Source organism: Malaclemys terrapin, chromosome 7 (assembly GCF_027887155.1).
Source record: "Malaclemys terrapin pileata isolate rMalTer1 chromosome 7, rMalTer1.hap1, whole genome shotgun sequence".
NCBI lineage: Eukaryota > Metazoa > Chordata > Testudines > Emydidae > Malaclemys > Malaclemys terrapin.
Genome location: NC_071511.1, coordinates 44,165,259 through 44,191,463, shown reverse-complemented (window position 1 = coordinate 44,191,463; position 26,205 = coordinate 44,165,259). Strand labels below are relative to the sequence as shown.

At 38.6% G+C, this 26,205-nt stretch overlaps 1 protein-coding gene across 12 annotated transcripts in view; it reads right to left on the bottom strand.

Moving 5' to 3' along the window:
• Positions 1-26,205, bottom strand: part of PBRM1 (polybromo 1) — a 79,445-nt gene that overhangs the window by 29,203 nt on the left and 24,037 nt on the right. For all 12 annotated transcript variants that reach the window (XM_054033390.1, XM_054033393.1, XM_054033402.1 and 9 more), the window contains 6 exons: positions 24,563-24,779; positions 10,496-10,637; positions 9,704-9,801; positions 6,256-6,532; positions 4,238-4,343; positions 1,417-2,059 (listed from right to left, as the gene is read on the bottom strand). In XM_054033390.1, coding sequence (XP_053889365.1) covers positions 1,417-2,059; positions 4,238-4,343; positions 6,256-6,532; positions 9,704-9,801; positions 10,496-10,637; positions 24,563-24,779 — 1,483 coding nt within the window. The remainder of the gene's footprint in view (positions 1-1,416; positions 2,060-4,237; positions 4,344-6,255; positions 6,533-9,703; positions 9,802-10,495; positions 10,638-24,562; positions 24,780-26,205) is intronic.

Sequence of the window (26,205 nt, the reverse complement as noted above, 5' to 3'; positions counted from 1 at the left end):
AGAGAGACTTCTGAGAAACTAAAAAGCTGTTTCTTTAATTGAAAAGAGTAATTGTACTCATTACCCATTGTCTTGCCAGATGATCTTTTTAATTGCTTTTTAAATAAGAGATTTTATTGCCACCACATGTCTTCTTTCCTATTAAAGTTACAGCAGGAAAACCCTCCCTATATACAGAATCATAGAAATGTAGGGCTGGAAGGGACCTCGAGAAGTCACCAAGTTCAGCCCCCGGTGCTGAGAAAGGACCAAGTAAACCTAGATCATCTCTGACAGGTGTTTGTTCAACCCATTCTTAAAAACCTACAATGGTGGAGATTCCACAACCTATCTTGAAAGCCTATTTCAGAGCTTAATTACCCTTATAGTTAGAAAGTTTTTCTAATATGTAACCTAAATCTCCCATGCTGCAGATTAATCCCATTTTTCCTTGTCCTACTTCAGTGGACATGGAGAACATTTGATAACTGTCCTCTTTTAAGAGCCCTTAACATACATCTCCAAGTATGTTATTTGACCCACTCCAGTGGAAAGCAGGAAGCTATATGTCTGCATATTTTTGCACATCTCAAGAAACCTTGCATAGAAATGATTGCTCTAAGTGGGAGATCTACTAAAGGCAATTAATATAGCAGAACTTGCTGTAATCTTGATCAGAGGCTGAAAAGGCTGATTCTGCAGTCAAATACATTTTTACCTTCTGGCACAGCCCTCCAAAATTTCTTCTATAGAAATGTACTAACTCAGTTAAAAACGCAATAGCCCAACGAAATGATTTACTTTACTGTTAGATGACAGTCTATGTCTCTACACCAGCGGTCTCCGAACTTTTTTGATCGCGCACCCCTATCATTAAAAAAATTTTGAACACGCACTCCCTGCCGCGCCGGCTCCACCATTTTTGCCAAAGCAAAAAAGAAAAAGAAAAAAAAAAAAAGCCGCTCCGACTCCCGCCCAAACTGCCGAAGCAAAAAAAACCAAACCTCCTCCTGCTGCGCACCCCCAAGGATCCTCTTGCGCACCCCACTTTGGAGACCACTGCTCTACACAACATCTCCCCCCAAAAATAACCCATTTCTTGCTTCTCTATACCTCTGAATGGTCTCCTTTTTACCACTGTGTGGCTGCCCGCTGAGCTCCTCTTCTGAACTTGCCTTCCCTCAACTTTGGAAGATAGCCCTGCATTGCTTTAACCTTGCTTTGCCAGGGTTAACTTCAAAGACGGGCTACAAACTTTAAATGAAAGCTTAAATTCTACTGAAGGTGATGGCACCCAACTAAGCAAGTTGCTTTTTCCCTAGCACACTAACAGGAAAGATAATATGTCTTTTAAAATGGGAATTATTTGACCAGTGATAAAGACTCAAAATTAAAATTGACAAGACTAAGGTTTGATACATGTATGGTTTCACTCACCGGTTCATCCTCCTTGCCCTCTCTAGCATCTCAAACATCTGCTCTTGAAACAAGTCCAGTCTCCTGTAGCGATTATTTTCTACATTCTTTCGGATAATATCAAAAGTCAAAGGTGGTTTGTTTGGGAAGTTGGGATCAACAGCAGGAATTTCAGCTAAGGAGTCACTATAACACCTGCCCTCATCATCCTGATGGCTCATTACAGACACAAAAAGGTTATGAATAAGTTCCTGGATCAGCAATGTTACATTGGGGACATGAGAATCCTCATCTCCTTCTATGTCTCTTCTAGTTTCAAGCAAAACTTTATGTAGGACAAGGGCATCTTTGTAAATCAGAGACTCTGGCTCATTATAAGTGCAGGCATTATTGAACATCATTACAAAGTCTTCTACCATGGAATCGATGTCCTGGTACTTGTTGGCCATCATGTGACTTCTTATTTTTTCCATGTCAACTGGCTTTTTAATGGTTACATAATAGTCAGGCAGTTCTGATCGAGATGGAAGCCTCAGGAAGATGGCACTTAATCGCCTGCCTCGTTTATCTGTGTAGTTCTTCACTGCTTCATACACCTCATTCAGTTTCTGTTGCATTGGAGTCATATATTTTGATTTCTTAGGGGAAATACCACTTTTTCTACCTAGACAGACAAAAAACAACAACAAATGTACAAAAACCAGTCAACCTTGTGCATTTACTTCCCTAACAAACTCCTTTTCTATGGCTCAGGTAACTTAGTTCACCATTACCCTACCAGATTAGCAAGGCCACTTACAAATACAATTTTTTCATTTCCATTCCATCAGCTCTTACTAATTACTTTTCTCAGATGGTTTTCTCTGTTTTCACCGTGGACAATTTAGTACAACAATTGAGTGCTGGATCTGAAACTTTTGAAGCCTGTCTTCCATAAGTATAAAATAACACTAACAATACATTCAAGACTGCACATCAGCCTAAAGTTAAAGACTATAAGGGAAGCCAACACAATAGCATTGTGTGAAATTCTCACCTCAGTTCAGTAGTCATTAAAATCTTCTCTTCATGTGGATTTTTCAAAGCCATTAAAATTCTTTCTTCATGGAGATTTTCACATGTGGGTATGTCTACACTGCAGTTGGGGGTGTGCCTAGCCTGAGCCTCTGCCAGTGCTGCAACATCCACACAGCTATTGTTAGTGCACTAGCTCAAGTCGAACTAGCACAAGTCTCCCTACCAGGTTGAGAGGCACACTCCCAACTGCCGTGACACATCCTAAGAATCCCACTTATTGTGAGTTTTCCCCTCACACAGCAGATTTAAGCTAAACTAGGTAGAATTATTATGGGTAAAATGTAAAATAATGCCTTCAAATGGGGCTACCAATCAGATTAGCTATTTGTTAATACAGGATCAATTGTTATAGCACTACATATTCTTTGCACTTGGATTCTTCCATATCTATACTTTCTTGGTGGTTTTGCATTTTTATCCTCAACGATGCTTCAATATGGCGTGTGTGCTTTTCTTTTTTAAAAAATACCCTTCTATGCAATTTGCTCATTTACTCAGTTTAGAACTTAACACACACATATGAAAGGAACAGCACCAACCTGAAATCTGCTCAGTTACTTTTTTAAAAAAGGAGTGAAAATAGTTCTAAGAACACCACCTACTGCTGAATTTCCCTGCCATTGTAAGGGGATTTACAATAATTTTCTCGTAAAGATGTTTTACTTCTCTTTGTTGCTCTGTGGAAGACCCAAATACACAACAGGGGAAACTAAGGGTCTGATCCACCCTTACTCATGTTGTATAGTATCTTACTTTGAGTGGTCCCATTAAGATCAGCAGAACTACTCACAGAATAAGATACTATTCAGTATACGATTAAAGGTGGCAGAACATAGCCAGAAATCATTATATACAACGTGTTATCAAATGCATAAAGACATTGAAAAAATAAATCAGAGAAAAATATTTTCTCTAATCTCTTTCCCTTACAATAACCAGAGGTGCTACTTATAACAACAGTAGGTGTAAGCATTTTCTAAGAGGTGTGTTGTGTGTTTTGGTTACATTTTTTAAAGTATTCTTCTTTAAACATACTATAAAATGGATAAATAGGGAGACTTACCTTTATATTATGCTAATTTTAACACATAAAAATTCCCATGAAACACTAACAAGGTGATAACAATACTTTGCAATTTTATCACACTCTTCATTTGGGGATCACAAAGCACTTTCCACCCATTAATGAATTAAGCCTTAGCTCCCCTGTGTAACAGGTTATATCACCAATTTACAGATGGGAAAATGAGACACAAGGAAGGTAAATGACAAAGTTACAAAGGATGTCTATGGAAACAGAACAGATCTTCTAGCGCCTGGCACTGTTCCTTAATCTGTTTGCACTTTAGCTGCTGCTGAACCATTTTCTGATGTTTCAAAGCTTATGCTTATTATATCTCCAATCAGATGAATGAGGTATGATACCAATAAGTATATTCCAGTTATTGTGAATTTCTCTTCTTCATTCTAACCTCGCCTGTATAGAAAAATTGTTTCATATAGATTCTCTCATTTTGACTTTCCCACCCCCACCTCTTAATTTTAATTTCAGCACGAACACATACCAATATCCACTGCAATTATGATGATATTGAAAATGTAATTCAGTTTTGCAGTTTAGTGTACATTGGATTCAGAAGTGGCACAAGTTATGCAACCTGCCTTGAATGTATGGTAATATGGTTTTCCATTTTAATGTTAATCTGTATCATTTTATTCCATATCAACATTTACCAAGAAGTAGGAATCCACAAGGCTGCCTTACTTAGCTTTAGTTTAGGGGAAGCGATATCATCATCTTCAGGAAGAGGTCCCAGCTCTTTCTTTTTTTCTTTAAGAATCTTCTCTAGGATATGGGCATCATTATATACCTATTAGTCATTAAAGTGTTGAAAGAAAAATAATAAAACAATATTTAGATTATTTGTTTCCTTATGATAATGTAATAAAGTATACCAAGAAAACTCTTAACACAAAAGAGTTAACTCCTTAGTTTCAGTTGAGCACAATATTCTTTGCTTCCACTCTTGAATGATTGTATAGTGTTGCAATATGTTGTTAAAACAACTGGTTCATTCCACCCCAAATGTGTCCGTATTTCAGTGAAGGATGAAATACTTCCTATATGTAATTTTTGTAAAGAACTCTGGGATATTTCAGAAAAAGGCACTATATTAGATTGTTCATAAGTCACATTTTTTTGAGACTGCATCCCCAAAAGACTGCATCCATTCTTTCCAATGTATAGTATTATCACTGTCAATTTCTACATTATGATCAAAATCCTGTTTAGCCATCTTGGAAAGAATATAAAGATCTTGTTTGTTAACAGTCTGCTGTTGCTGTAGTCATCAGGCAAATATATTTGCAGGACAAGTAAATAAGTGAAGTTCAGGTTGCAACTTGCAGTCATAAGGTTTTATGCCTCTTTGCCAATATAGCTAATCAAACAGAATCAAATTATTTGCAAATGTAGATGCATGTTCATCACTTGCCACATTAGCCATTTCAATGATCTGATTAAGAACAAGAGACCAGTATTGCTTCTTAAATTTGCTTATGCTGTCCAGCTCAATGGGCTGTATTAATGACTTCAGGTTGTCAAGCAGAAATATGTTTGTAAGCTATATAGAGAGTATGTTTGGCATTAGTGAGAAACAACATCTATTGGTATGCACCTTATTAATCATATCTTCCATATTACTCCAGTCACCACGCATTCTAGTTGCCCTCATATAGTAAGATATCAGTGGTGTTTTACTTTTCTTAAGGCATCAATGATTTCTTTTCCGATCACAAAAGGCCAGAGTATCCAGCTTCTCACTGCCATCGGTAATGTTGTCAACAATGGAGTATGAATGTATGTTTCTTCTGCTAGCTGTTGACTCAGCTTTACCTGACTAAGGACTGACTATGGACTTCAAGATTTGGTCCATAAATAATAAAGCCACTTAATTCTTTGTCACTTTCTGTTCACTCATCCAAGGTAATTACTTTGTTAAAGGATTTGTATTTCTCTTTTGCATACACTTCGCAGAATATATATTTAACCATAGTAGATAAATATTTAATTTAATAACGGAGATAATGACCATATGTAAACTATGCAGTTAGACTGCATCTCCATTTTGACAAGATTATAAAAATAACATGGTGGGATTGCATATTCATCTTTTCTCATCAATTTCTTTATCAAATGCGTTCATTTGAGTAGCTGAAATACCATTTCCACCTACGAGCCCTGCAAAATCATGCTGAGATCTAAGCCAAACTGAGTTATTTACATCCAACACATAACCCCATAGTAACAAAAATTCTGAAGATTAAATTAGGTCCCTAGTGACCCCTATGTAATCCAATTGCCTTCAATGGGTTTACAGGGTGTAAGTTATGGGAACTGAGTAAACAACTGTTTATTATGCACTAGAAGAAAATGGAACAGCTAACTCTTTCTTAGCAGTGTAGGAGCCAACACAGCTAACAGGATGAAAAAATAAATTGTACAGTTAAATGATGTACATTTAAAATGGAAGGTGCTGTGTTTATGTCTGCATATATCTGCAGGCAGAAGCAATATTTAAACACAAAAATATATCTGTACAGAAGTAGTAGTATTCCTGGTTTAGAACAAGTGCTATGATGGGGTGCATATGCTTATTCTGTAACTGTTAGCGTAACCACTGGAAGGAATAACCAGAGATTGACTGTTACAAAATTCTAACACAATTTTGCCTTCTGCAATGAAGCGCGAAGGTAACTGTGCCTGGATAATCTAAACAGTACCTGTGAGCCTTCCTCATTATAGTGCCTTGCATTTCGGAACATTAGCCTCATATCTTCTATCATAGCCTCCTCCCCTGAGTATTTTTCACTGCGGATGTTATGCTCAATAATTTTTAAATCCATTGGCTCCAAGATGATTTTATAATAATCTGGATAGTCCTTTTTGGAGGGTTTAACCATAAATAGATCACAGAGTCTTCTGCCTGTGCCAGGCTCTCGAGCTTCAAGAACAACATTATATAAGATTTTCATTCGCTGCTTCTTTATATTCTTTTTACTGTTGGGTAAAAAAGGGGAAAAAAGGTTATTTTTTCTCACCCACACCAGAACAGCCTTTTTCTTTTTGCTGCAAGATACATTGAATGCAATTTTTTAAAAAAACATAGTACCTGTGTATAAAGACCACCACCATGCTAGAAATGTGTGCACGCCAATTTTAAAAACAGTTACAGAATGATGATAGTAGGACCAGAGAATTTGGGACCATAGGTAAGTGCAACACTAGGTGAGCAAGCCAGCTAATTTTAAAACACCACCTATCGTCTTCCTTTGCTCCACTTTGAGATAAAAAAGTTTCCCCAGCATGAAACAAATCACTATTTACATGAAGTATGCTGCCTTACTCTGAATATCCTCAAATTATGGAATCAGACTCTGCATTTTCAAACCTATAACCTCTATGACTGCACTTACCTATTAGACAAAAAGAATGAATGGGTGGACGCATCATCTTATTTCATAAACTCTTGTGCCTAGATGAAGTAAGTTTCATTTGTAAGACCTAATTTTTTTTTTTAAAGTGGCCCCTAATTCTGAGTTCCTCAATTTTGGGGTGTTCAACTTCACAAACCTTGAGCTCGGTTTTCAGAGGTACTCAAATCAATGAGATCTGTGAATACTTACCACACTGGGGAAAAAAAATAATATCAAGCCTAAGCTTCTGAAGCTGGACACTCAAAAACTGAGGCAATTTTAAAAAATTTTAGCCCTAAATGACTGGTTCACTGGCAAAATGTACTATATACAGAGCATCAAGGGGACTTATGACTTTTCTCCACTTGTAAAAATCTTTCCAAATTTCTCACAACATATACTGTATCACAAGGATAAAATATAAAGAAGGATAATTCTACAAATTAATAGAAAGTAGCTTCTGAATTGTTTTCATAGGCCGATAGGCTGTGGTGCACAGAACATTCTCCAAGATTGCTGCAGCACAGACATTTCAACATTTAGTTCCTCTCCAATTAAATCATTTTATGCATTTAAAAAAAAAAATCTATGCTTGCCAGGACACTCTTGTGAGATGAATCGGCTATTTCATGATGCACTTGGGAACAGCAGATACCACCATTACAAGCAATTAAAAAAACCCAAACCAGAAAACAGATGTAATACGACATAAATCACAATGTGATGGAGAAAGAAAAAGGGTTCCTTAGCTATACAAATTAAAAATCAGCAAGTGCATTTTAAATTTCTTCACTGGCAGGAGATTCAGTTGGAGATTCTCTTAAGTAGCCATGGACAGAGTCAACACAGACTAGACAAACTCTTGAGGTCCCTACATTTCTATGATTGCATGCTTCCCAGTTCCATTTTTAATGTTGGGTCTGATAAAAGTTAATGAGGGGAAAAAATTACAAGGCAGAAATAGCAACACACTCAAGGTTTGGGTCATGCATTTGCACATTGAAAGGGACACTCAAAAGAATTCCCTCATTAACAGGTTGCGTACACCATCAGCCTCCTTCAGGATGTCAGGATATGTTTTACTCGGGCCCTTCACTGTATTTGCTATTCTCTGGAATTCCTCAAAGCTTTTCACCTCCACTAACTGAATTTTCAGTTTATTCTATTCACTTTATCGATTTTTAATCCACTGGGATGTAGTTTTAATGATTGCATTTACAAATCAAAATTCATTTGTACAACTATATCTTTAGCGCAGCAACAAAAACAATTGACTTTCTTCACTCTACTGTATTTCATCATTCTAACAGCCCTACTCGTTTTCTTTTCGATTAATTCTTAGATTATTTTTTAAAGGATTTTAATATTCTCTTGTATAAGAGGATCCAATGCAATACATGATTTTAGGGCATGAAGGGCAATTTAATTTGCTTGTGTCAGCAGTATCCACTGATTCTACAAGTCACATAGACTTGCAATTTTTGTGGTCTGTTCCTCGCTGATCTTTATTTGGCACTTTATTCTCTCTCTCTCTGATCACTCAGCTACCTTTCAGGATCTCTTTTCCCCCAATAGTATCACCAAATTGTACCACCTCCTATATGGCTCAGTTACTGGTCTTTTGGCAGAGAAGTTTCTATCTTTGATTGATGACTGCAATCCAGAAAACATGGAGGATGCTGCTACAATTATATAATCATGCTAATAAAAGAATTTCTTGTTTTGATGGCTCTGATCTGGTTTTGCTTTTTTCCAGTTCCTCTCCCTAGCATAACAGCAAACTCAGAACCTGGAAAGTTGATAGTAACAGGCTGGAGCAACAATGGAGGGACCTGAATCTCAGTTTACACCAACAAATTTCACTGTTATGAGGAAGAATGGATGGGTTAGAATCTATCTTTCAAACATGATATTTTTAAACCTACGATCTTAGTGTGGGCATTTATAATGCTTTCAGAGCACTATGTCTAGTGTTCTGTTTTGTTGTGTTTTATGTACACAAATTTTAATACTCTACCACCTGCCATAATCATCCTATTCTCTTACATTTGGTCTATTTACGTCCTCGTTGGTCATGATGATTCCTGATAGAGTACTTGGGGAATGTGAGGTCAGAAGGAAGGGAGAGGTGGCCCACTGTAACTTTCATGGTGAAACTATACATGATCTGTCCTGATCAGATTAAAAAAAAAAAAATCCAGTAATCTTATCCCAGGGAGTTTTCCCCAATCAAAAACCCATATCTTGCAACAGGATTTAAGATTAACAATAAAATGTGAAAACTGAAAATATATTATTAAAATGAATTTATTTTTCATTCGGAAATTACTAACCAATATTAAAAAGGAGAGTCATGGGTGAGGAAAACAAGGGAAGAGGAGCAACATAATTGTTAGTTACAGATAACGTGTAATAACAAATTACAAGAACTTACAGAGTACTATTTGGACTGAAAATACTATATCTTAAGTGAGAAATACACATAGTATTACATACTGTAATTATGTAAAATGTCAGCATCATACATTTTAAGAAACTGAAGTATAAATATTCCGGACAGCGATATATTTACATATTAGTAAGAAAATGTCAGTATGGAAAAATAAAACAATTAATTATAACTGATAAATGAGATACGTTTCATGGTTTTAGAATTCATATATGAAGTCTTAAACATCTATGTTTTAATGTTCTTCTATATGACAAATGAAAGCAGCAACAAAAAGATGTCTGTAGGAAAAACAAAAATGTATACCTTTTCCTTTTTGAACTTCCAGTATCAGATGTGGCAGAAGAGATCATACTGTCTCCGTCCTCAATGTCGTCTCTCCTAGCTAGCTCTTTCTTCTTTGCCTGAAAAAGAGCAAATCCCTAGTGTCAGACTCGTTACTGAATGTTCCCAGAATAAATGAATATTAAACAGCTGCACAGATCAGATTCACTGAGAAAGACACAACTACAGCTGTAGGATGCACAAATATTAAAGCACCATTAAAAGATTTCCAATTACTGTAATTCAATGAAAGACGTCCGCACAAAAGAAAATTGTATTAAAAATTGACATGAAAATATTTTGAAGAATCAATTCAAGCCAATGCTATTTCAGATTAGCATCTATTTGAACTGCTCTGTTAAATGTTGTAATACACAAAGTGTGTTAGCATCCTCTTATTAAAGAGATTTTAGCTATATTGTATCTGTCAATTTTAAAGATTCTTGTACTTACGTTCATAGCTTGATTCTAATCTACTTGCAAACAAAGTAATTTAGAGAAATAACTAAGAAGATCCACTCCCCATTCAGCACATTATTTTTGCAGATTTATTTCCTGACAGACAGATGACCCAGCATAGGATGCATTAAGAACTTCTGAACATTAAAATATGTTCAGGATACTTAACCATAAAAACTGCATTGTTGAACATACAGAACCACTAATAAATGATCAAATATACTACTGCACATTTAAAAGCTCCAAGAACTACCACCTAAAGAAAATAAATTCATACATATAGTTATCTTGATTGTTTTACTCTTCTCTTTATACCTGCATAACTTGCTGCATTTTCAGTACTCTCTTATAGATGGCGGAATTAGGAACATTGTAGCGTTTGGCATTTTCAAACATTAAGTTCAGATCACACTCCAAGTGGTCTAGAGTTTCATATTCATGGTTCTTCAGTTTGGTTCTGTGGAAAAGACAGACAACTTATGTTGTTTCACAATAGCTCATCACTGTAAAGTAATTATTTCAAATGCTTTTTTTCCAAGTAAGTCAATAACAGAAGAACTCTGATGTGGAGGAATGTGTTCTGATGGTGCCTTGATACCTCAGCATTGCAACTGGACATGCCAAACAAAGGGTTTGGGTTTTGTTTTTGTTTTTTAAAGTGAATTTAGCATTAGGAAAGGTGCCTTACTGACATCTCTGGAGACTCTAGCCCTCTTTTTGTACATAGAATAGATATAGCGTGTGAGGCAGAAGTACAAGTTTCCCCATAACTGCTCCAACATGCCTGGAAGGACCACCTGCAGTATAAAAAGATAATTCAATCCCCATTTTCATTGTGAACATGGTCCTACAAAGCAGTCAGCGCCACATGAAAAATGCTAAGTGCCAATGGCTCCAATTATTGGGAACTGGTGGTGCTCCACATCTTCTTGGATCAGGCTGTCAATTTTTGGCCTCTGTTAAAACTGCCAGCAACAAGCATGTAGATTAGTGCTAACTGCAGTAAAGTTTGTTATGAAAATACTACTAAGAACTGGTCTGAGACCATCAAGTCATTTCATGTCTGGAAACAAATTGCAATCAGACGGCACTCACTTGCAAGCACCTTTTGCTTTCTCCTGTTTCCCCTCGTGTGTTGGAAAAATTGCCACTCAAAAACTTCATCTTCCATCAAGTCCCCCATCAAAACTCACCTCAACTAAAGTGTATACAGAAAACCGGTATCCGCAAAACAGCACACAATACCTGCAAATTGCTAGGCAGCAGACATGCCAAACCCATGGGAAAAAACGTAGAAATTGGGCTTATTTTTGGCTTAATTGGCTTGCGAGCTGTTTATTGGCTAGTTTTTATCTTCTAGATTGTTGTTTGGTGTAGCTTATTGCTTTTTTTTTTATCAGCTCCCAGCAAGCAGGGATAAGGGGGTGCAAGCAGGTAGAAGGGGGGCGAGAGAGTCGGGGTGCACAGCGGACCCACCACAGTCCCAGACTGCATGCCGGGGGGAACTAGTCACATAGAGTGTTGGGGTTCTTAGGGATTGGCTTGTTTTGGCCTTGTTTTGAAATGAGATTGGCTTGATTTTGGGTTTATTGTGAAAGCCAGGGTGCTTATTTACCGCGTGAAAGTTGGCAACTGTGCTAAGCAGGCAGGCAAGTTGTGAGTACTGCTAATGATTGGCTAAAAATTGATCATATCCTATTACTTTTGTTATCCCACCTCCCTCACACCTCATTCCCACCCTGCTTGTTTGTCATATCCATCTGATGTGATGTCTTTTAATCTGTAAGTAGAGAGTGTCATTTATGTTTGTACAGAGCCTACACAATTGGCCCCATAGCTGGTGGAGGCCTCTTGGTGCTACCAGAATATATTTCTTGGGGGAGAAATAAACTCCTGAACCAAGATCCTAAACATTAAGAGGAACAGGAATTTATTTTCTAACATTTTGCTTTAAAATGTATCATTTTAAATCAACACATTCTATTAACACTTTAGGATATTGAATAGCTTGTTAATTTCTTTTAAATCTTTTTTAGCTCACTTTTAATACTCATGAATAAGCAGCAGACTGACTTCTTTTTCTGCAACCCTGCCCACAATCTATACTGCAAGGGTATCACTCGTTTCCATTATAGATTATCAAAATCCACTACTAAGGGGTTTTGGTACAAATTAACTTATGAGCCAAATTCAGTCTTGAGTTGCGTGTTGTGCAGTTGCATTAACATCAACTATTTGCCTGGGTGTAAAAAGGGTAGAATTTGGCACAATACATTCTATATATGTTACTTCAAGATTATTTATTTATTTATTTAAACAACAGACACTAAGCATACAGGATGTTTTTTCAAGTTCTCTTCTATGTGATGTACTTGGTGATTTAATATTCCATATTCATGAAAATATAAGTTTTGTTCCTCTTCTATTTGTCTAGCATCAGACACTATAGGATGCTTTTACTCCAACTAATTAGAAAATTGATGAAGATAGTATGCTTGCTTGTTTTTTTTTTTAAGATAGATCTTGTATAATAAAATATATTAAATTCTTCAACTCTAACAAAGTTATTGACAAGTATGTGATGTGTGCATGCATGTACATACATACATCCTTGTTGAACATTTAAATATAAAAAGGACAATACACCATTAGACATATACAAGGAAACACAGGGTAGAAAGTGTCATGGGAAACTGCAAAAGAATGTATGTTTTTAAAAAGAAGGATATTTTAATATTATTCTAAATTTCCCAATTTACATGGGATTATCCAATGTGAAAATGACTAGACACTTATTTGCTTACTGCTTGACTGATGGGATTTACACATGGTATGTAAATCAGATTTGCATTGTCAAGGGAGAAAATGTAAGCATGCAATTTACACTTTTAAAGTGTAATTTTATTGTGTTCTTTGACATCTTTTCCCATAAACTAATTGGGAATCAATTAAGCTAATTATCTAAAATTACTAGTTAGAACTGAATCTATACATGAAAGATTCATCAGAACACTAACTCCAAGTGTCCATTGAGGAGTGCAATGGGAGAGAAGTTCCCACAAATAAACATGCTGCTTCTCTCTCAAGGAATGTGATGGCATCTGACCAATGTTTTTTGTTAATACAGGTCTGTTGCATCTTATGCGCATTTAACATGTGTGATTTCAGCTTTACGCGGTCAGGGGGGAAAAAAAAAGTGCAGGCGATTCCATCAGCGTGAGATGCGAATCTGCTGTTCCCACTAAACCATTTTTTGGGGGGGGACTTGACAGCAACAGCATGTCTTTAGGCCTGTGATAAGGTTCTCCCCTATAATAACCCTGGAGGGTTGGCAAAAAAACAAACAAAAACCCAACAGTTTAAATAGTGCGTATGCCCCAGAGTGAGTGTGAAATGGGAGAAGCGAATCTGCTGTTCCCACTACAGTGCTGCTGTTCCCACTACAGTATTCGGTTCCCCTGTGCCTCTCATACTGTGTGCATCTCGCCGCGCTGAGCGAGATTGTACTGTTTACACTGACAAACTGTGCCATTGACAAAGAAGTGAAACTCATTGTTCATGTGGCCAGGCAAGTGGGTGGTGATGGCTTCATCGACATCCTCAAGGAAGAAATTGAGGAATTAATTGAGGGCCATAGAGAAACATTGACTAACAAAGAGTTAGAGGAACTGATAAAATCGTCTACAGAAGACAAAGATGATGAACAGGATGAGCCAGCAACTTGGAATCTTCATAAATTTTCTGAAATGTTCCAAGCAGCGAAACACTTGAATGATTTGATTTCTGAATATGATCCTTCTATGGAATGAAGCCTCAAAATCACACGTAGTATTACGGATGATTTGAGACCGTACCAAGAAATGTTTGAGGAGCTCAAGAGACAACAGCGACAGTTGCCAATCACCATGTTTTTAAAGAAAAAACAACCAGCAGCAGCAGAGCCTACACAATCAACTTCTCGAGCTGAACCAGAGCCAACCACTTCGTCTCCGACTCGCTCTCCATCACTCCTGGATCGACATCAAGCCCTGACGACTCAATGATAGTGTTGTCAGGGGAAGAGGAAGACTAATCATTCGTGTGTGTACAGAACAAGACTAGCAAGAATATCCAGGCTGACTGGTGACTGTTCAGGTTTACAGTACTGTACTGTTTTCATTTTTTATTCTTTCATTCTTCTGTCTCTCTGTTATGTTATTAAAAATACTGTAAAATTATATTTTGCATATGTAGTCTTTATTATATACTGTACATTGCTGTATACAATACATAGTACTGTACAGGGTTATATACACAAAACTGTACTTTATGGGTGATTTAAGGGATTTTCAAGGGTCATTTTGACTATACGCGATTTTCGCTTTATGCACTGACTGCGGAACGTAACCCCAGCATAAGATGCGACAGACCTGTATTTCTTTGTTCAGAGGACTGTGACAACTGATGCAGACCAGTGGTATGCAAGCTTTTCCATCCGTGCTCCCCCTTACCATTCACGGAACTTGTCGGTCACCCCCTCCATTACTTGTAATCTGAAACTGGGTTTTTTGCATTACTTGTAATATGAAATTAGGTTTTCACATTGGAAGGTGCAGGGGAAATGCAGAGGTGAGACTATTCATTCATTCATTCATTCATTCATTCGGTTTAGCATTAGAGTGTCTGACTCATTCTATGGATCCCAGGCTCTCAATTATTATTATATATGTTGCCAGTTTATGTCTTTTAATAATCAATTATTAATCATTAAATGAGTTTTAAAATTAATAAATTTCTAAATTAATGTTAAGGGCATGTTAACCTGCTGTAGTTATGAAACTTACCAAATCGTTGAAAATAAGACTGTACTTTTATTTGTATGTGTTTTTTAAAAGGGTGAAAGGCTGAAGTTTCTTTGTGCCTCCCCCCACCCACCAAATTTGCACACCACTGACAGACAGTACGACAGAATTAATCTGAATCAGAGATGGACTAAAGGGACTATGATTATGAAACTCATGACAGTCAGGAATAGTAAATACTTTTTCAAGTAAAACTTTCCAAATATTTGCAAGAGTACCCTCCATCTTTACTGCTGTGGGAGGAGAAGGAAAAAAGCTACCCCTTCTCCATTCTGAAGTATTTGCTATAGAAGTAATCATTAGGGCTGGGATAAAGAACACATTTATGCTAAAGTTCATCACCTTGAAAGCACATAAGGTACATGGATGCAATACTCATGCTTCTCAATTGTTTGCTGAGCCAACTAACTGAAGTTTGTTTTAATTCTAGCAGTGTATACATTGTGAATGTTCTTGTGCAACACTGATGTATTTGTCTTCTTGTACAAAGACAGAGAAATTTTAAGACATTGGAAGATAGGAATATGAAAATACACACCTTAAAAATTCTAGACTCCTAATTGACTTCCTAGACTATAGTTTGGGAGTTACAGTTAATGTGTTTTGATTGCTGTGTTGCAGAAAGGTTTTGCTCAGCTTTCTGAAGACTCCTGATGGATTCCATCTACATACACACCACAAATACTGCATTTCTTTATTCAATACAATCTTCTCTTCATTACCCTTGTGCTAGTTCTCTTTATGCTATTCCTTTTTATTAAGGGCTGGTCTAAACACAGTTTTTGTACCTATTTAACTATATCAATGTAAATCCTATTTCTGTAAATTTATATTGGTATAACTATATCAATATTGGGGTGGGGCAGGTTATGCACTGATGTAACCATATCTGTTTCTAAATGGATTTAGTTGAAAATGGTACAAGAACTGTGTATAGATAAGCCTTTAGAGACCCGCTAAAGATCTCAGAAAATCTTATTTATTTAGATTTTAAATACACACCATACACAAGTTCTAGACCCCTTATCAATGCATTCTAAGTTTAAATACACATAGGAACACTAACCCACCAGCATGATACAATAAATTAGCTCACCAGCCAACAACATACCCGCATCCCTCTTCACCCACCCCCCCAAACCATAATCCATCTCAAAGCCTTTATCAAATATATAGGCTTTTGCACTGTGCTCTGACGTTCAACAAATACAAGCTAAACTTCAGAGGCAAAGGTCTTTCACAGAGAATAGGGCCAAAAGAAATCTGATGAGGTTCAACAAGGACAAGTGCAGAGTCCTGCACTTAGGATGGAAGAATCCCATGCACCGCTACATGCTGGGGACCAACTGGCTAAGCAGAAGTTCTGCAGAAAAGAACCTGGGGATTACAGTGGATGATAAGCTGGATATGAGTCAGCAGTGTGCCCTTGTTGCCAAGAAGGCTAACGGCATATTGGGCTGCATTAGTAGGAGCACTGCTAGCAGATCAAGGGAAGTGATTATTCCCCTCTATTTGACACTGGTAAGGCCACATCTGGAGTACTGCGTCCAGTTTTGGGCCCCCCACTACAGAAAGGATGTGGACAAATTGGAGAGAGTCCAGTGGAGGGCAACGAAAATGATCAGGGGGCTGGGGCACATGACTTATGAGGAGCGGCTGAGGGAATTGGGCTTGTTTAGTCTGCAGAAGAGAAGAGTGAGGGGGGATTCCAAAGAAGATGAAGCTCAACTGTCTCAGGGGCGGCCGATGACAGAACAAGGCGCAGAGGTCTCAAGTTGCAGTGGGAGAGGTCTAGGTTGGATATTAGGAAACACTATTTCACTAGGAGGGTGGTGAAACACTGGAATGGGTTACCTAGGGAGGTGGTGGAATCTCCATCCTTAGAGGTTTTTAAGGCCTGGCTTGACAAAGCCCTGGCTGGGATGATTTCATTGGTGTTGGTCCTGCTTTGAGCATGGGGTTGGACTAGATGACCTCCTGAGGTCTCTTCCAACCCTAATCTTCTATGAGTCTATGAATATCCTGCCTTCTATAATGAGGGGATCCTAGTTGGACCACCTATGGTGACCACAGTTTAACTGTATGGTACAGGGAGAGAAGTAATCTTTCAAGTCAGTAGGTCCCAAACCATTTAGTGCTTTATAAGTTAAAACACCTTAAACTTCACCAGGAAGCTAACAGGGAGCCAGTGCAGACCCCAGATCACTGGCATCATGTGCCTCCTGGAAAAATATACCCGTTAGTACATGGGCCTCTACATTCTGCACAAGCTTTGTTTTCTGAATAGATTTTAGATGTATGACCATGTAGAGTGCACAGCAGTAGTCCAATCTTGAAGTGACAACAGCAGGGATAAGACTATTAAGAAAATGTAACTTTCAGAAAAATATCTGAAATTCTAAACCTGCCCCCTCTGTTATACAGAGGTTCTGTGCAAATATCTCTACCTGACAAGTCAGAATACCATAAGGCTGGTTTACGGGTGAAGAAGAAACTGATCAGGCATATCCTGTGGGATCTACATGTGAGGTAAAACTGAGACCTCGCTCTACAAAGCAGGGTGGGAAGGAGAAGAGAACACATGAGGAGGGATCCTCCATCTTTTAAACAAAGGATGGGGGGAGGGGTTTCCCTCAATTATTTTGCAAGTGAGGTTTGTATCTGATGGCATTTCTATTCTAACTAGAACAAGCCTTTCCAAGGCACTGCAAAATGAAGGATTTCTGATTTTCATGAAATATGGTTGAAGATTCAAAACTATATTTGCATAAAATCTTAAGGCATGAGTAAATTACTGATTAGCACATCCACATGGATTGGATAGCTAGGTGCCAATTGGCCATGTGGACATTCATGTGTAGCATTGGCATACCGTAAGCACATGAGCAGCACTCTTAAAAATCAGGCGCTTGTTGTCTGCATATAATGGGTGATAAAGGAGGTTATTCACCTAAGTTGGGGTGGGCAAACTTTTTGGCCTGAGGGCCACATCAGGGAATAGAAATTGTATGGCAGACCATGAATGCTCACAAAATTGGGGTTGGGGTGCGGGAGGAGGTGAGGATTCTGGTTGGGGGTGCGGGCTCTGGGGTGGGGCTGAGGATGAGAGTTTTGGGGTACAGGAGGGTGATCTGTGCTGGGATCGAGGGGTTTGGAGAGTGGGAGGGGGATCAGAGCTGGGGCAGGGGGTTAGGGAGTGGGGAGAGTCTCAGGTGTGCAGGCTCCAAACGGCGCTTACCTCAAGCGGTTCTTGGAAGCAGTGGCATGTCCCTTCTCGGGCTCCTATCCGAGGCGCAGCCCCATCGGCAGGCACTGCCCCTGAAGTTCCCATTGGAGCACTTAGGAGCCGGAGTGGGTCCATGCTGCAGCTTCCGGGAGCCACATGGAGCAGGCTCCAGTTGGAGCACTAGGGCAGGGCCGAACCGTGTGGTGCAGGCCCTGACCCAGTGCCCCAGCTGGAGCAGGGTCATACCGCGTAGTGCGGCCCCCGACCCAGCGCCCCAGCTGGAGCACTGGAGCAGGGCTGAGCTGCGTGGTGCAGCCCCCAATTCATCGCCCCGGCTGGAATGCCAGAGCGGCCCCTGACGCAGTGCCCCAGCTGGAGCGCCCCGGCTAGAGCACCGGAGTGAGGCAAGCCCCAGATCCCGCTCCCCAGCGGGAGCTCGCAGGCCAGCCATAGTTTGCCCACCCCGACCTAAGTATTTTTAGCAAATCTAATTCTATTCAAAGTTAATAAAACTTAAGTATCATGACTTTTCCAGCTCTACAGAATGAGATATGCCTTCAGCAGAAAATTAAATACCCCAACTTAGCTACTTTAGGTGGTAACAGAACCTTTTCATTTGCTTATTTTGTACAGTGAGGCTTAAACTAGCCACAATCATAGCCCTATTCAGCAATGCACCACTGTAACTCAATAAACCCTATGTATGCTAACCTTTATATAAAGAAAACCCAAGAAAAATCTAAAGTACATGGTTGATGGTGTTGGTAATGGAAAGATTTCAAAGAATGAGCTCAAGAACAAGTTTAGTCTCTTCTGATCCAACCTCAAAAGATCCCAAGGGTATACTGGAAACATGTACTGCATTTGAAAATCCATCCCTCTTAAACAAAATGAGAAAGATCAGTTTGCTGCTGAAATCTGGGACCAGCTTTAAAGTCTAATGAGCCCAAATTAACCTTGGCATGACATCTTCCTTCTTTTGGACCTCTATCTGATTAGAATGTGAAAGGAACTGAATCAGCACTCAATCCATCACAAGTTCTTCCAGTAGCTGATCACTCTTTCATTTGTGAAATTTAAGGACAAAACAATAACTGCTCCACATTCAAACAGACAGTCAATCTGTCTAGGTATGTCCTGGAAACAGCGTTCTAATGAACAAATTGCACGTTACCTATTTTTCCTTATTCTGAAGACATACCATGTGAAGAATCCTTGGAAAATGCAAAAAGCTAAGGAAGGATTAAACATCAAAATCTTGTTCAATAAAACATACATTTAGAACCGTGCGTGTCTGACCTCCGCCTCTGAGTGAAAGAATTCAAGGAAGAAGAATGCTGTCTCTTTTTCTTGAAGAAGATAGACAACACTGGGGAAACACACATGACCAAGGAAGCAAAAGAATAGAACAAACTATTCTAAGTGGTTTTTGAAATGCCAAACTCTTTTTTATACCACATTAAAGATGACACACACACACACACACACGTATGAATATGCACTGGAAACATTTGCTAAAGTATTAAAAATAAGTTATACAAACTTTTACTTAATAGCATGTTACAAAAAATATGTGTACAAAGCTTTGCTAGTAATCTGACTAAAAGGAAAGGAAACTTTATAAAGCTCAAAAAACTGTGAATATTTACAAATCATTTTAACCAAGCAGGACTAACTACTGTAATTTCTCTTTCAGAGTATTCATGAATATTCAAGTAAGGTGTATTTTTCCACTTTTTGCATTTCTAAAATAAATGAATGGTAACACACACATAAGTCCATTTTTTTTCACAATGAACAAACAAATGAATGTAACAGCTAGAAGGTTTGACTTCTAAATACACTGAACTAAAAAATGAATGTCAGTCTTATTCCCATTGTAAGAAGGTTCTAACTTATAAAGCAAATGATCATTCAGTTTAAACGTAACAGGCTGAGAAATTTAAACACCAAGCAACTTCTTTCTGTAATTTTATAATCTAATCTGCAAAGAAGTGCTGTGCTCTAGATACACCTCTTAGACTTTAAGGTCAGAAGGGACCATCATAATCATCTAATCATGCATTCATTCCTTTATTCAAACATCAGTTCCCATTAAATGCCACCCTTTTCCTCATCATTCACGTGAACTGTCATGTTTTATTCCTCTATTTGCTGTAACTACTTCACTTTTAAATTACAGATCAAAATGTGTTTGACCAGCTGGTAACATTTACTATACCATTATATAAATACAGTCCTATATTAATGTAAATCTGAAGGATGAGACTCTAATCACACAAAAATTGAGTAAATAGCTTCCAAGAAAATCTTAACACTCTCCCTGTACATATGCATTGCAATACAATGTTTGGATGTTATCCATTCACACAAAAATAGGAATTGGGATATCTGCTTACGGTGGTGGTGGTAGGGTTTTGTGGATTAGTTTATTTTTCAAGTATTCTTAATTTAGGAGCATGCTACAACTCGGCCATAACATTTTGTGGTAGCCAGACAGATTTTTCGACTTAACTGCCTCCTGTCCACGATTTATCACAACCCTGCACAGGATTTGCTTTATGATTTTTGGGAGGTGGGGAAAGGGAGGAGGCAGCATGATTATTCTTAGGGCATGTGCAACTCCCTCTTCCCCATCTCCCAATTTAATACATTAAAAAGTGGTAGTGGCTAGAAGATTCTCACAAACTTTCAGCTTTTTTTTTGTTGTGGAAAATGAACTCATCCGCTTCTCTTCGGTTTCATAGTTGCCAGCATTTTAAAATTTTATTCAAAGGACAATTATTTAAAGTAAACTGAAGTCCTAGTATGCCCCATTTCCCAGGTGACTGTGTTCATATTATGGTGATTTTTAAACTATTTCCTGTCTGTTCCTCCAATTATTTAACTATAGAATCCAGAGTAGCCAGCAATATTAACTTAAATTCTCAGAATAACTACCCCAGCGGCCTTTACCAAATTTACAGAAACCAATGTCTGCCAGATATATTCAATAAAAATGAGTATGAGTTAGCTATTTTATCACAGCAAATATAAATTTGTGTTTTTTCTGATTCCCTTTCTTCCAGCCCCTATTTATCCCCTTTCTTTCCTTCTATGCCTAACACAATCAACTCCATACTATCTACTGTTTCTTTCTTCTGTACTCTCTCAGATAAGATGCATCCCGTTACACTTATTCTTTCTCTTTCATACTCGCTTTATTCTCTGTTAGTCATACTTGCTCTCTTCCAAACTACACTCTCTTCTACTCCTCCCATCCTTCTTCTGTTCTGTTTGCTTTGCTCCCACCTTTCTTTCTGCCTTGTTCTCTGCTCAGTCTGTCCTCAAGTCCACTAGACAATACCATCTCTCTCAATATACTGTGCCAGGACTCTTTTTCCAGATGCTACGACAGCTCAACAGAAGAGCCAGTTCTGTTGCCGGCATCTAGCTGGGAGGGAACTTGCTGTCAGAGGACTAATGCCATCAGCAGCACCACAAGTAACACTATTTCCCACATCCAAACATGGTCATGAATCCACTCTAAGCTCAGAAGACCGTTTCACAGGCTTATAAGACCATCGTCGGGAGTGACTGGGTTGGGTAAAATGTAAACAACTGTTTCTTTTAAATGGACACTCACAAGGACCAATTCTCTCCACTAGTAATCAGCTTTATGCTTTCAAGGCTACAGGTTTTTTTTTCATTTCAGAGAGAACTTGAAATTAGCCTTAACATTTATAATGCCCCCCAAAATTTGGGGACCTGGGGATGGAGAAGGGAGAATGAGTGAGCATGGCCACAAGCTTCATGGACCCTCTGGGACCTCTCTGGCAATATGTCTAGCTCAGAGCTTCTTAACCAGGGGTACGCGTACCGCTGGGGGTATGTAGAGGTCTTCCAGGGAGTACATCAACTCATCTAGACTTTTACCTAGCTTTACAACAGGCTACATAAAAAGCACTAGCAAAGTCACTACAAACTAAAATTTCATACAGACAATTACTTGTTTATACTGTTCTATATACTATACACTGAAATGTAAGTACAATATTTATATCCCAATTGTTTAATAATTATATGGTAAAAATGAGAAAGTAAACAATTTTTCAGTAGTAATGTGCTGTGACACTTTTGTATTTTTATGTCTGATTTTGTAAGTAAGTAGTTTTTAAGTGAGATGAAACTTAGTGGTAGGCATCTCTAATTAGACTCCTGAAAGGGGTACAGTAGTCTGAAAAGGTTGAGAGTCACTGGTCTAGCTGACTGAGCTGGGAGCCAGGAGTACCACACTTTGCTTGCCACTGACTTCTTTCTTCTGTGGCATTTAACCCTTCTGTCTCCTTTTCCCCTATCTGTGGAATTGAAGAGATACTACTTACATAAGTACCTCAAAAAATTAATTAACAAATACAGAGAACTTTGAAGGTGTAAAAAAGTATTGTTAGGACCCAATCTGCTTTATTTTCCCTATAGGATTGTAGGACTGGAAGGGACCTTGTAGCGGGGTAGTAACCCCGCTCCAGTCCAGAGGGGGCTGTGGCTGGAGAAAGCAGCTTTAGGCTGAGCTGATTGGGGGAAGTGGTAGCAGCTGGGGCCACGCCCCAACCAGACTCAGCTGGCCCTATAAAGGCCAGGGCAGCCAGAAGCTCAGGACTCTCTCTCTGAGTGCAGAGAGAGAAGGGCCTGGCTGCAGGGAACTAGAGCAGAGTACCTGGGTGGAGCAGGGCTGGGGAAAGCCTGGGGAGCTCTAGCCTGGAAAGCCCCAGGCTGCAGCCTAGTGTTAGGCCAGGAGGTACTGGGGGTTGCAGAGGGCAGCCCAGAGATAGGCCAAGGCAGCAGGCCCAAACCCAACCTTGTCTGTGATGAGAAGGCTGATACTGCAGCCTGCCCCAGGGAGTGGGGCTAGATGGTGACTGGCAGTAGCCTGACACTGAGGCAAGGTGGGGTTAGTGGATGGGGGTTCCCCTGGGAGGGGAGACCTAGAGTGTGGGTACTGCCAGGGGGCAGCACCCAGAGCAAGGGGCACCGGGGTCCTGGAAGGGACACGGGGGCCCAGAAGTAGAGAGCAAGGCAGATCACCAGCCTGCAGAGGGCGCTCCGGAGGCTGGGTCGAGCTAATTCCCTGAGAGACCAGCAGGAGGCGCCGCAGGGGTGAGTCTGCTCGTGTTACAGACCTGAAGAGGTCTTCTGGTCCAGTCCTCTGCACTCATGACAGTCTACGTAATACTCAGTCCTATCACTGACAGGTGTTTGTCTAGCCTGGTCTTAAAAATCTCTAATGACAGAGATTCCACAACCTCCCTAGGCAATTTATTCCAGTGCTTAACTCTGCAAGTCTTTATATAGTTAAACTCACACGCATTTAAGTATGCACATTCTTCTTTGGAAGAATTTTTGTGCATACAAATATGCAAAGATTACATGGTAATTTAAGTGTTGATTGAATATAATCCAAGATTTAACCAAGGTGCAAGAGACAGATAAATACTACATTTCATCTGTCAGTGAACAAGATAAAGCTAATATGAAAATTCACTTTTGATATATACAGCGTACATGAATTTCAGGCCCTTCTCTCCGGTTTGAATAAAAAAAATAATATTTACACAGCACCAAGGTGCATTAATTACTTCCATAAGCAATGTAATTGTTGCAACAGTATTATGTGTGTGTGTGTATATATATAAAATATGAAAAAATGAAGATATTGTGCAGCAAAAAGAACCATGGGCCAGATTGAGATCTCAGTTACAATAAATTACAAGCAAAGTAACTCCTTTGAAGTCATTATGTATTATTACACCAAAGAATGTAACAATTTACACCTTGGTGGTTGTCTAAGCAGAGGGACAAAGACAGAATGACCAGAGATAAAACCATCTTCTTGCTCCTATACAAGTGTCTAACGAGGTCCAGGACAAACAACAATATGGGTGTTGTGTGGAAGCTTGTTATATAACTAGCCATTCTGTACCTCTTTGGTAAAAAGATATCTCAACCTTCAGGATTCTGAGTCCTACACCTTAATGTCAATTAAAACAAATGAAAAAACACAAGCAGAAGGCATCTACAAAGGAAGGTCAGAAGGTGGATATAGATCAATTTGAAAGGCAAAATACACGGAATTCTTTGAACTACTTAATCGATGACAGCAGTTGCAGAACTAATCTACGTAACATATAGTAACCGTACGGATCTGCTTACCAAGATCTATCTATCTATCTAAATATAAAACAAGAATTAGTTCATGGTATAATAGGCCAGAAATGAAAGAAGCTCTTCAATGTGCTCAAGCCCAGCAAATATAGTTTATACTCCATATTTTCTTACCTGATTTGCTTCAATGAAACAGGCATTTTGATTTGCTGATAATAATCTGGATATTTTTTCTTGGAAGGCAAATGGAAAAAGGGTTCTGATATAAGCTGACCCTGGTTATTTCGGCAGTTTCTAACCGTATCATAAAGCTGATAAAGAGGGTTAGAAGTATCCATAAAGGAAGTGATGCTCTCTGCTTCAGACTCTCCTTCTTCATAACGGGCAGCAGCTGTAAAAAAGAAAGAAGGAAGTAGAGAAACAGAAGGGCAATCAAATAAAGCTCTGTTGTTTTGACTATTTGACTTTAAAAATAATAAATGAGGTAATGCCTGACCCACATGTGAGAGAATTTACCCACTTTTTAATACTCTGATTTATAACTTTGGGAGGGACATCATATGCTATCTGATGTTTCTGGATGACCAGGTAATAAAGTAGCCAAAACTTTTTTTTCTATGTACACATTAGATCCATTGGGTTAGGACAGTCAAAAGCAGTCAGATGTGATGCTGGCTGTACCACTCCCTTGTGTACTGCTGGCTATGAAACTGATGTCTCTTAATCATGTCAACCCAAAGAGCCACTGGCTCAGAGGAACTTTGACTTGGCAAGCAGATTGTGTGCTTTACCAGATGCAGACCTCATGCCTTTAACACCATCAGATGGGATTACTGTAATGTGCTGCACCTGAGAATACAGACTAAGACCATTCAAACACCAACTGGTGAAGAAAACAGCTGTCTGCTTGTTTGATAACCAAGCCAACAACATTAAATTACAATTATAGAATTGTATTATTGCCATTACGCTACAGGGTTGCATTCTGTACTTTTCTAAATGGAAATGACTGCACACATGAGTGAAGGAAAGTAAGAACACACACATGAGTGTTACAAAATATCATGGACAGGAGCAATCCACTGTTGGTGAGGCATAATATCTGTTGCATATAAGAAAGATGCTGAAGGAATCCTTTAGGGAAAGGAGGAATAATTCATCAAATGACATAGGAAATATTTATAAACCCAATTAAAGGCGGTTACAAACCCCTTGTGCTGCAAGCATACGTTAAAATCTTTAGAAATGCTAGAAAGTGAGATAATTTGCAAAACCTATGAATATCTAATAACATGGAGTGGACAACAGGGCACTCCTCTTACACATCTCCGGACATTCATGAGCATAAAGGGACTTGATTACCTTCCCCATGGGAATATATATATATATTTTAAACTGAGGTGTCCCATTACAAAATACTAATGGACTACAGGAACAATTCTTTGGATTATCCTAAGAATTTAAACATATAATAATCAGTTCCAATAGAGAGTTTTCCATGTGTGAGCCCATAGATATCTTCAACACTTAGTGTTAGAGCACTCATGTTTGTGAAATAATCATTCTTTCTCTCTCAAACTTGCATAAATCCAAGCAGCTGGTTTTTAAACGTGATCATTACTCAACAAGGGACCAAAAAAAAAAAAAAAAAAAAGCTATTTACTTTTTCAGAAGTCCTGGAACTAATGTAAACAGTGCCATTTTATCAAATATAGCTTATGCTTGGATTGAACTGATGATTTACATATTAAGATTTAATGTTCACATGGATATGGAAATATGCATAATGGAGACAGAATGAGAAATCTGTAGTAGTT